This window comes from Rhinatrema bivittatum, chromosome 14, assembly GCF_901001135.1.
Source record: "Rhinatrema bivittatum chromosome 14, aRhiBiv1.1, whole genome shotgun sequence".
NCBI lineage: Eukaryota > Metazoa > Chordata > Amphibia > Gymnophiona > Rhinatrematidae > Rhinatrema > Rhinatrema bivittatum.
In genome coordinates this window covers 76,148,980-76,161,850 of record NC_042628.1, presented here as the reverse complement: position 1 = coordinate 76,161,850, position 12,871 = coordinate 76,148,980, and the positions used below count along the sequence as shown (strand labels likewise).

Sequence of the window (12,871 nt, the reverse complement as noted above, 5' to 3'; positions counted from 1 at the left end):
ATAAAACGGAAAATGTCATAATGCCTCTGTATCACTCCATGGTGAGACCGCACCTTGAATACTGTGTACAATTCTGGTCGCTGCATCTCAAAAAAGATATAATTGCGATGGAGAAGGTACAGAGAAGGGCAACCAAAATGATAAAGGGAATGGTACAGCTCCCCTATGAGGAAAGGCTGAAGAGGTTAGGGCTGTTCAGCTTGGAGAAGAGACGGCTGAGGGGGGATATGATAGAGGTTTGCAAAATCATGAAATGTGAAACTTATTTACTCTTTTGGATAATACAAGGACTAGGGGGCACTCCATAAACAAATCAGAGAAAATTCTTTTTCATTCAATGCTCAATTAAGTTCTGGAATTTGTTGCCAGAGGATGTGGTTAAGGCAGCTAATGTAGCTGGGTTCAAAAAAGGATTTCTCCTCCAAGTTCTTGGAGAAGAAATCCATAAACTGTTACTAATCAATAGGGAATAGCCACGACTTGTTGCCGGCATTAGTAGAATGGAATTTGTTTGTTTGGTGACTTGCCAGGTACTTGTGACTTGTATTGGCCACTGCTGGACATAGGATACTGGGCTTGATGGATATGGTATATCTTATGTTCTTAAATTCTTATTCCCTCCCCATAGTCCCCTTTCTCATCTCATCTAATCCCAGTCCATTCCCAGTCTCCTCGCTCTCTCAGATATTCCAAGTCCGTCCCCATAGTCCTTTCTTCCCCTACCCTCATCCAGTTCCTCCACATAGACCCTTCCTGTCCCTTTCCTCACCAAACTCCAGGTTTTCCCCATAGTTTCTCTCCTCATCCTCCCCTCATCCAATCAGTGTCCCCCAAAGACCACTTCCTGTCCTTCCCTCAACCAATCCCTAGTCTCCTTCTTAGACCCCCCTTCTCACCCATTTCCCTTTAAACTCACTAAATTCTTGCCCCCTACTCTTTGTCCCAGCATGCCTTGCTCTCCTTCTTGGCCTCCATTTCCCACACTGCAATCTACACTCCATTCTTACTCTCTCCTTCTCCTCCACCCTCCCCACTGCCAGTGTCCCTCCTCATCCTCCCCCACCTCCTCCCCCATTCTCCACGTCACCCACCTGGAATCCGTGCTTCCCCCTCCACCAGCTGGTGTCATCCTTGGGGGGCATGTCAATGACAGAGACAATGTCCCCCACCTGTAAAGAACTCACACAGATGTCAATGAGACAAGAGAATATGCGACACACAACGTAACTGTCATCCCTTCCCCTATATCATGCCGAGTCTGCCTCTGACATCCTAACACTTCCACAGGGACCCCACACCTCTCCTGCCCACAGAGGACATAAAATCACCCTCCCTCTTCCCAGCACCCTAAACTCACCCCACCATTGCGCTAAAGGCCTTCAACAACCCCACTGCTGCTTTCCCCTTCTCTCAGAAAGAAATACACTACGGAAGATTTGCCGCTACTGGCCAGGAGCCCGGCTGTACGGGCTCTCTCACAACAATGCCCACTGAAACCCTCCCTCCCAGCAGTGTCCCGCGGTCCCAGCACCGGCGCACGCTCACCTCAAAGCTCAGCTCGTCACAGGCCTGCGCGGCGTAACGCTTGATCACCTGAGCAGCTGCGATCGCGGGAACATTGATGGACGCCTCTTCGTTAACAAGCAGGCGGTTCCCATGGTTATCAATCTGGGACAACGACAAGAGCAGGAGTCCCCCCGACCCCAGAAAATATTCAGTTGCAATGCGGACCAACAGAGAACGTGCCACCAATTAAATTCATTTTTTAAATTTGGGGATTTTTAGCCCAGCCTTCCATCTAAAGCTCAAAGCAGCTTACAGCATTATTAATAACTCAGGTACAATAAGTCCCTAATCCAGAGAGATTAGACGTCAATATTGAAAACCTTCCCTGAGATGGCAGCAGGCTCAAGTGGTTCCCAACAGGGTGGGTGAACTGGGACTCCCGGTGTCAACCCTGAATGGCACTAGACTCCAGGAGCTGAAGAAGAATCTCCGACCACCAGCTCTCCTGCCTCACATGCCAGGGGGGATGGTCCCACCAGGTCCTAGCTACCCCCCTGGAGGCTGACTGAAGAAATCCTCGCAGCCTTTTCTCTTTGTTTCTTTTTTTTTTTTTAAGTCTCAGACTGTAGGATTTTGCACCTCCACCATCTGCTGGAGACAGAGAAATACTGAGGGACTGCAGGTGGCCCCTCATGTTAAGAGGCAGAGCCAGTGAAACTTTGTCTCCATCTGCTGGACGGGAGGCAAAACACAGGAGTCTGGACTGATCTGGGTACGTACAGGGAAAAGGGGGTTTCCGGGTAACTTACCAGGACAAACCCCAAGATTTCGATTTCCTGACCTGTCAACTGGTTACATTTTACCCGGATAACCTTTTACCCAGATAAAAGAGGGAGAGTAGGCAGGCCCTAAATGTAGCTGGATAACACCAATACTCAGTGCTAGCCAAATACATTTAGGATGGTGAATCTGGTTAGGCAGAACTGAGTCCTAAAATTAGGACTGGCTTACTCGGGGAAGTCCCACTGAGTACCCCGGCAACGTCCCACTCACTGCACAGCTTAATATGAACTTCTTCAATTTATTTATTTATTTATTGAAAAATGTTTATTTTCCGCACCCTTCATAGACTTTGGGCGGGGAGGGTACAGAAATTACATCCATACAAATAAAATAATAAAAGAACACATGATGCACTAACACGCGTCAAAAGACAATAAACCGCTGAGTGGTGCAGCAGGATCTTCACAACAATGCAGCGCGCTGACATAATCAATGCTGCATATAACCCTCTGCCTCCCCCATTGCGGCAGCAACCAGAAATCTGATAAAGGCAGGCAACATACCATTTTAATCAGCTTTCAAAACAGAATTAAACACAGAATTAGCAGTTGGTATGCCCATCGTTAGCTTGCAAAACGGCTTTAAAATGAGCAATTTTCAATGCAAAGCTTCAGTGGAATAACGTCCCTGACCTTCAACATTTAAACTCTCCACCTCATCCTTAATAATGACGCCTATGCTTACGGCAGTGTTCAAGTCTGGAGAGCTCCCTGCCCAATCATCATCATCAACCCAAATATCAATGCCATTTCCTTTAAGCAGCTGTTGCATGGCATTGGCTCGCACGCATGGTGCCTCATCATGGACATCAGTAGCTTCGCCCGCTACCAAAACGTTATCCGGATCATTCAAAAAGTGGATACGATTTTTGGCTAAAATCGTATTTCGGAAACAGACACCATCCCAAGATTCCCCCACATTTTCTTTGGTTCTTTGATTACCCACATTTGCTTTGCTGTGAACACGACAAAAAGACCCATGCAAGCAGGGTTTCCGACAATTTGCTGATAATTGTTCCTCATCGCTAATTTCATTCAAAGCTTTTGACCAAACGCGATCATTCTGAAAATGTGTTTTTTGAACTGACCAAATGAGAAATGGAAATTCATTCCAATTTCATAACCAGTTCGCCTGTCTTGGATATGAGTTTCAGTTTCCAATGGCTTCCAAATAACATGAAATGCCTGGAAACCAGCCCTGACTCAATAATGATAAACTGTTCCTCTATCAACTTTTTTCTTCCTCTCATCCAAAACCATTCGTGCCATCTGGTAAGAGGTTGGGTTTTTTTCTGCTTGTTGCTGGAATTTTCAATAAGTTTTAGGCTTTCTTGAAGCAATTTTAGCAGTTGGTCATCACCAAATTCTGTAAAACACTGGTTGGCAGTCTTGCCCCATGACCTCTGAACCCAGCTTTCGCTGCAACCTAACTTTTCAGCAATCCACTTTTTTGTAATAAAGGATGCTCGCGCATCTCTCGCCCCTTGAGATGCAATGCACTTAATACAGTCAATCTGATACTGTTTTTCGCTATCGTACGTTCTGACCATGAATAATAAATTTAAGTAATGTATAAGGTGCTATTAAATTCCAAACTGAACGGCCTACAAAATAGTGCAAAAATTATACAAGCAGGATAATCCAGGCCAAAGTTATGCAACACCAGGTACACTGTCGTGAGCTCTAGGCAGAAGAATCGAGTACACGAGGCAACGGGAGATAAAGTGACTTGTCCAAGGACACGAGGAGTGTCATTAAGGTAAGTGGGATTTGAACTCTGGTTTCCCTGGTTCATAGCCCACGGTTATAATTACTAGACCAGTCCTCACTGAAGCATCTCTGCCACTTATCCTGTACACTGTGTAACCTCATATAGGGGAAGCATTCACAGTACAAGTATTCCACTTCCAAAATAAACAATGCTAATTAACCCAAGTAGAGGGAAGTGGGACCTGCCATAGCAGAGGGATCAGAAGCATGCTGTCAACAAATTATATTGAGCAATTAGCCTTTGCTTCAAGGGGATTTATTTATTTATTTTATTTAATAGCTTTTATATACCGACGTACGTTGGGAACATCTCGTCGGTTTACATAGAACAAAATTAGCAACAGGCTTTACAGGGAACAAGGAACTGAATGAACAAATAATGTTGGGAAAAAGTAAGCTTAGGGAAACAAAAGAACTAGAAGAAAATTGGGGGGGGGGAGGAGATGTGAGGAGCAAGGGAGGGGGAGCAGAGTTAGAATATATTTATTATCACATACTTATAAGGAGGCAGTAAAAACATGTTATATACAAATTATATACAGGTTATGTGCAGACGTTAGCTAGCAAGGAGATAGGACAGATTACATTATCATAGGTTACTGAGATTAGATTGACATGTTGCAACTTTGAGATGAAGAAAAGGCAAGGATATTAGGGGAGGTAGTGAGGAGAATGCAACGGAAAGGGTTTCATAACTGGGGGGGGGGGTGAAGGGAAGGGAAAATGGTAAAAATCCTAAAGCACGTTTAATTATGGAAAGAACTGGAAAGAATGGGTGGAAAAAGTGAAGCTGTGGAGATTTTCTAATGCTGAAGAATGCTTTACAGAACATCCCTCACCTCTTCTGTCACGCGTACAGAGAGATTTCACCTTCCACACACTGAAGGATAGCAAAACAAATATGTGTGGAAATAAAACTTACCCCTTCCAGCCAATGCCCCTATGTGCAGCAGCAGTGAGTCCCAGCTGACGTATTCCACTGACAGAGCTGGTCTTGGATGGGCAGCTGGGCGGTTGCCCAGAACACCCTGAACTGAGAGGGGCCCTGAGCACTGCCAGAGGTGGTAGGGCCACAGTGGCCTGAAGAGAGGGCCAGTGGTGGCAGGGCTGCAATGGAGCCCATCCCATCATGGCCTGAAGAGAGGCCCGGCAGCAGCAGAGCCTATCCCTGAGAGCGAGTGGGTGCAAGCAAGTGCACTGCGCATGTGTGTATGAGAGAGGGAGTGTGTGTGTAAGAGTATGGATATGTGTGTGAGAGAGGAGGAAGAGCCTAGTGGTTAGAGCAGTGGGCTGGAAGCCAGGGTTCAAATTCCACTGCCACTCCTTGTGGCCATGGGCAAGTCACTTTACCCTTCATTGCCTCAGGTACCAACTTAGATTGTGATCCCTGTGGGGACAGGGAAAATACCTACTGTACCTGAATGTAACTCGCCTTGAGCTAAAATGAAAAGGCATAAATTAAATACACTAAATAAATAAAGAGAATGAGCATGTGTGCATGTATAAGAGCTTGTGTGAGAGAATGAATATGTACAAGTGTGTGTGTGTGTGCGTGTATGAGAGTGAGAGCCTCTGTGTGTGACACACAGGTTCTCACTCTCACACACACATTTAAACAGGTTTTGGGGTTTTGGGGGGGGGGATGCATGCTAACAACAAATTTTACCCAGGGCACCATTTGCCCTAGAGACAGATAATTCTAGACCAACTAGACCAGCCAACCTCATTGAAACCATCGCAGGTCAAGGGATGTATGGAAATCTGCATAGAACCTCAAAACACAAACACCAGAAAGCTAATCTACCCCAAAATAAGCAACAACTCTCCAATAATCTCCTCCGGTCTAATGTTAGCTCTCCTATTACTAAATGCTCAATCACCATCAAAGAAAATCCCTTTGTTAAATGATTTGCTAGAAGAACTAAAACCCACTGTCTTCTGCATAACCGAAACATGGCTGAAAGAAAATGATAATGTTCTCTTAAATCAAATTGATCACCCCAACTATGATATCTTTCATTTCCCCAGAAAAAAACATAAAAGAGGGGGGGTCTAGTAATATTCAGTAAAAAAAGAGCTCAAACTTAAACCATAAAAAATCGAGACCTACCCCCCCCCCCCCCCAATGAGATGGCAATCCTAAAATCTACACAACTAGATATAGGCACGGTCTACTGCCCACCTGGAACACTCCAAAAAGATTACTCCCCCCTAACTGAAATTTTCACAAAAGCGTTTCCATCTCCTGAGTCCACCCTAATCGTAGGAGACTTCAACCTATGTGTAGACAACACAGCAAAAAATACTGCACGTGAAATATTCCTAGATACTATGGGGTAGATTTTCAAAAAACGCGAATAGGCATACTTTTGCTGGCGCATCAGGCGCCAGCAAAAGTACGCTGGATTTTAGTAGATATGCGCGGAGCCGCGCGTATCCACTAAAATCCTGGATCGGCGCGTGCAAGGCTATGAATTCTGTATAGCCGGCGCGCGCTGAGCCGCGCAGCCTACCCCCGTTCCTTCCAAGGCCGCTCTGAAATCGGAGCGGCCTTGAAGGGAATCCTCTAACGCTCTCCCCTCACCTTCCCCTACCTAACCCACCCGCCCGGCCCTGTCTACACCCCCCCCTTACCTTTCTCCGGGGATTTACGCCTCCCGGAGGGAGACGTAAATCCCCGCGCGCCAGCGGGCCTGTTGCGCGCCGGGACGCGACCTGGGGGCGGGTACGGAGGGCGCGGCCACGCCCCCGGACCGCCCCGGGCCGTAGCCACGCCCCTGTACCCAAAACGCTGCCGACACGCCCCCTAAACGCCGCGACGACCGGGCCCGCCCCCCGACACGCCCCCCTCGGAGAACCCCGGGACTTACGCGAGTCCCGGGGCTCTGCGCGCGCCGGTAGGCCTATGTAAAATAGGCTCACCGGCGAGCAGGGCTCTGAAAATCCGCCCCTATGGAAGCAGTGAGCTGGTCGCAATTCATAACCAACCCCACCCACAAAGCTGGACACACACTTGACCCTAATATTCGCCAACTGCAGAATCAACTCATCTCACTACATACTACCAACTAATAAAAGCAGAAGTAACCCTCCTCAACAGACAGCAAGCTAAATCTCATATTAATCAATCATTCACTTACAGGAAGACGACAGAACCACAAATACTGAAGAGAACAGTAAAAACGAAATTCCTGATTTTAAATGTGATGATGCCTCCTCAGCATTTAACTCCTGGGGAAAAATCATCAATGACATAGCTGATAATCTATGCCCATTCCAGGAAAAAAAACACTCACCAAACAAACCCTGAGAAAATCTGAAAAGCAACGGCGGAAATGCCAATCCACAAAATCACTAGAAACATACAAATCCCATCTAACAAAATACCGGGAACAAATCAATAAAGCCAAAAAAAAAAAAAGACTACTATGCCAAACAGATTCATGGTGTAATATTTAACTCCAAACTACTCTTCGAAACTGCTAAAAACTTAATCAAGGACCCATCATCCTCAATATCGAACTACAACTTCTCAAAGAGTTCATTCAATGAATTTGCCACTTCTTTGTTAAATAAAATCAATAAGTTAAAATCACAATTCTCCACCTGCTTACCTACAAATGAACACAAAGAAAAGCATGGAGAAGCAAAATGGAAGTCATTTGACACGGTATCGGAACTCGAAATCAACCAAATCATCCCAAAACTCAAGCCTGCTATGCACTCACTGGACCCAATCCCTGCAAGCGCACTGAAAATAATACCCAGCGTAATTACACCAACAATCACAGCCATGATCAACCTCTCACTAGAAGAACGGGTCCCTGATAAAGCTGTGATTAAACCCATCCTTAAAAATAAATCCAGCAGAAGTGATTGGGAGAACTATCGACCACTGCCTTTCATAGCTAAAATCCTAGAAAAAGCAGTGAGACCACAACTAGAAAGCTACCAAGAAGTCAATAATATTCCATTCCCTAACCAATTTGGGATTCAGAAAAGGTCGCTCTACAGAAACCCTTCTCATTTCACTAACTGACCCTGTACGTCAGGGGTTTGATAACAATGAATCCTATATCCTGGTACTAATTGACCTAACAGCAGCCTTTGACACCGTAGACCACACCCTGCTGTGCCACCAGCTGAGAAAAACTGGAATAGATGGAAACTGTTATCAAATGGTTCTTGTCCTTCCTAGCAAACAGATCATTCCAAGTAAAAGTGGACAATCACATATCTGACACCTTCCCAGTCGATACAGGTATCCCCCAGGGATCAGCACTCTCAGCTCCCCTATTCAACATTCACATGCTGTCATTATGTGCATTACTAGCAGAACTAGGAATCAAATCCTTCCTTTATGCAGACGACATACAATTGAGAAATCATTTGAAAAAAACTACCTTCTCACTGTCAACATACATGAAGGCAAAACAAAGACTAACTCAGCTGAAATTAACACTAAACACAAAAAAACCCTGAAATTGTGTGGCTAAGGAGAAATTCCTCAATAATCAAACCGCCAATCCTAGACCTAGGAAACTTTAACAATACTCCCTCAGACCAGGTACGAGACCTAGGAATACAGACTGATGAAAATGTGTCAATGAAAAAGCATATAAGCAAACTAATTAAAACAGGATACTCCAAGCTTCGAATATTACATCGACTGAAACCTTTACTAACAATACAGGACTTCCGCACTGTTCTACACTTAGTAATATTTTCACAAAGATTAGTGCAATTCCCTATTACTAGGCCTACCCGCTGGACTCATACAACCTTTACAAAATACCTCAGCCAGACTGCCTACTAGGGACAAGGACATTTTGCCCCTCGCTGATGGCTCTGCACTGGCTTCCTGTGCAATCCAGAATTCACTATAAAATATTGACTCTAATTTTTAATATCATGAACAACATTAACCCATGTCTGACTCTTCAACTCTACACACCTCAGGCAGCCCTAAGGTTGCAAGACAAAGGACTTCTCAAAATGCCTACAACACAAAGCACACACTTAACGCAAATAAGAGATCAAATGTTCTCCAAAGTGAGCCCCAAGTTAAAATCATAAAGGCCGGTAACCTGACAACGCCACGATCAGATCTTCGAACAATATTAGTAAATACAGTAATAAGAATTGAACGATATTAAGTGTAAAAGTCTACAGCATGAGCAGGGCACATAGGATAATGAAATGAAACAGACCAACTATTTGTGGGGATATTTTAAAGGGCTACATTTATGCAGGTAAAAGCCTTATTTTTCCTGCATAAATCTTTGGAATATGGACCTCTCTGTGACTCCCAGCTCAGATCTGTCTCTCTTGGAAAAAAATCATTATTTTTTCTTATACCCCCAACTACTGCAGTAAGGAAATAGAACACAATGCTCCAGATGTGTCTGATTAGATGGCCGGCTACAGCAATAACTTTATATACCCCTTTACCTCCAGTAATTCCAGCCTCTCTTATAATTTCACTCCTTCCTTACTATCTCAAGGATAAATGACCCCCCCCCCCCCCAGCTCCTAAAATTCCTTGGATTGCCTCTGTCCTTTACAGTGGTTCATCCTGCCTCCTCACCTCCATCCAGGTCAGCACTGGCCCGCAGCTGATGTTGCTATCCACGATCACAGAGAGCTTCTCCAGGTACTGTGACAGCATCGGCATCAGGAGCTGTGGGGAGAGGACACGCTAGCAGAGGTGTGAGCAGGGCCCCCACAGGCAGTGCCACGTACACTGTGCACACAGAGGAAGACTGAGCAGTGATCAGCAGGGCTTGTCCACCCGACAGCCGATGCTGCAACCTAAACAATACGCAAGGTACCAACCCACTGCAGACACAGGAGAGTCAGTATGGTCAAGGAGGTCTCACTCATTCAATAGACAACACTGGGACCTGCGATCCCTCTCATGCACAGACAAATAGAGCCAGGAGGCCTCATCCACCCAACAGACAACGTGGACAACTAAATCTTATCTGCGTTCAACATATTAAGACACAGAATATAAGGTGGAGAAACAAATAAATGCAGACATGCCCACTGCAGATACAAGAGGTCTCGGACGCTCCTCCATCAATGCATCCTGACTCAGGCCTGCAGGCACCACCTTCAGTTGTGGATTTACACCAAAGATGCCAACCCCAACCTGGAAAAACCACCTTCCACTCTGGCTTTCTTCACCTCCAAAACATGCTGCTGCCCCCCAGCCCAACTCCCCAATCACAGGCTCCTGCCCTCATACATAACCCTGCTTGGAAGCTATCCGATTCCTAGGATGAATCCCTGTGTTCACCCAGTCTTATGCCGACCACTGGGAGGAGTCCGTACCTCAGTCTGGTATCTGACCTCTGCAACGGGAGGCAGTTCCGGAAGCTGAGAGAACCTCCGGTCAAAGATGCAGCGGTGGAGATGGGCATCCAGGGTGCAGAACTCTTCATAGCTTCGGTGCACTGGCCACATCTTCCCCTGTTCAGGAAAAGAGAGCAAGATGTGAGATGTAGAGGGGAGGGAAAGACAGGAGAGAAGATGGCACTGGAGGAGGAGGAGAGTGAAAAAGAGAAGGAAATAAGATCAGGTTTTGGCTTTCCCATAAGCAGAGCTGGAAATATTCAACACATAAGGTCATCTGGCACCTAAACGTCAGACCTTGGACCCTAACAGAAGAGATGCCGGCTGAGCCTGGGCTATAGAGAGCTGAGGTGGCTGCGGCTGCCAGGGCACAGGTTGTAAGAGCAGAGACCTGCTATGGCAGCTGCCACCGGGAGGGCCTGGGCCCAGGAAGAGTAGCTGGCTGCTGTATTGCTAAGCCGAGGAGTTGAGCTTGGGTGGGTGGAAGAAGGGAAATAGAGGAACATATGCTTGAAAGCAGGGAAAGACCCCTTAGGAGCTACCACCCAGGAAAAAGATCAAGGCATCATAGTGGATAACACATTGAAATAGTCAGCTCAGTGTGCTGCGGCAGTCAAAAAAGCAAACAATGTTAGGAATTATTAGGTAGGGAATGGTGAATAGAACGGAAAATGTCATAATGCCTCTGTATCGCTCCATGGTGAGACCGCACCTTGAATACTGGGTACAATTCTGGTCGCCGCATCTCAAAAAAGATATAATTGCGATGGAGAAGGTACAAAGAAGGGCAACCAAAATGATAAAGGGGATGGAACAGCTCCCCTATGAGGAAAACAAAAGTCAGGTCAATATAAATTAATAAGATAAAAATAAAATAAGTAAAACAATACAAAAGAATAAAATATAACCAGAAAGAGAATCAAGCCAGGTGTAAAAAAATGTGAGAAAGCATATACAAGCGAGTTCAGGTATTACTGAAATGTGGGAAAGCTTCTATATACCGGTACAAGTAAGATTTACGTGCTTTCCTAAATTTTGTGAACTTTTTCTCCAGATGAATGTTGAGATGTAAGGAGTTCCAAAGACAAGGGGATAAATAAAAAAAGCAAATAGCTCTAGAACTTTCAAAGCGAATGTTTCGAATAGAAGGCAGCACTATATGTTCTTGTTGCGAAGACTGTAGCAGGCGAGAAGGAGGAGAAATAACAGAGGCAAGATAAGATGGAGTGCCCTAATGCAGGGCCTTTAAATTGTATACGAAGGGACACTGGAAGCCAGTGTAAATCAGACAAAAGGGGAGTAACGTGATCGTATTTAGATTTACAAACAATTTCCTTTGCAGCAGTGTTCAGTTCCAGTTGACATCGTTTAAAGTTGGGTTGTTGATAGACCCTCGGCCTGAACTTGGTAACACTCTGCTCGCTGTCTGCCGTGACCTCAGCTTGAATTGGACATTCCTTCTCCGACAGCTCACAGGGTCACTCTCCTGCTGGCCTCTGGAACTCAAGAGCTGGTATAGGTGAAGGTCCAGCTCAGTCCTGGCACAGGTCATGTCAACCACCGGTTGGTGTGGGCCTAGTAGATTTGCCTCCTAGGCTGCATCAACCACACCACAGCACAAGGGCTCACTACCATTACACTCATGGACTTGCTTCCCTGCCGAAGACGAAGTAGATCAGTGGAAGCAGAGGAGGAATGTCTAGGGTCAACAAAGAACCTGCAAAATTGATGCAAAAAATCCTCAAGGTTTCCCATGAGGGGCTCATTTCTTTCCCAAGGGGGAAGGCCCAGGCTAGAGCTGAATTAGCAAGCGGCGAGAGAATAAAGATTACCTTTGTACATCACTTGGGAATTTGGCCGCTTGCAGCTCAAAGTGCATCAGGCACTTACTGAAGAAATCCTTGCAGGCCTTGGGATCCCAATCATACCTGGATGGGGGCACTAATCGGAGAATGGAAGCCAGTGTGTGTACTGGCACTGGGGAAGCTGCCACCAGTGGTGCAGTCAGTAGAACCTGGGTTTGCAGAGTGTGCATGCTTGTGGCCAGGCCCTGGAGTAAGCCAGCTATCTGTGTCAGCTGTTCTTGCTGCTGATGCATCCTGTGGGCCAATCCTTGAAGGAACCGAGGTGAAGGCAAATCAGCTGAACTCATGGCCTCAGCAATCTGTCACGTTGTATGAGTCATTGGGCTACAGTGGTATTGGTATTGCCCTGCTCGTGAGGCATGGACTGGGCCCTTCCCAGCAGCAGGCAGACATGCTACTGGCTGGGACTGCGAGAGAGGCTTCACCTATACTAGCCTCTTCCCCCCTGTGGGTTAAGCCTTTGGGTTCAGAGGATAGCACAGTTTAGGAGAATGTCCACAGCTAGATGAGCAGTCCATGGGTCAGGGGCTG

The 12,871-nt window shown here is 46.0% G+C and overlaps 1 protein-coding gene across 1 annotated transcript in view; it reads right to left on the bottom strand.

The window, feature by feature from the left end:
- LOC115076338 (rho GTPase-activating protein 33-like) overlaps positions 1-12,871 on the bottom strand; it is a 152,590-nt gene that overhangs the window by 88,193 nt on the left and 51,526 nt on the right. The window contains 4 exon segments of the mRNA XM_029577646.1: positions 1,092-1,169; positions 1,546-1,668; positions 9,706-9,798; positions 10,455-10,592. Of these exon segments, the coding sequence (XP_029433506.1) occupies positions 1,092-1,169; positions 1,546-1,668; positions 9,706-9,798; positions 10,455-10,592 (432 nt within the window).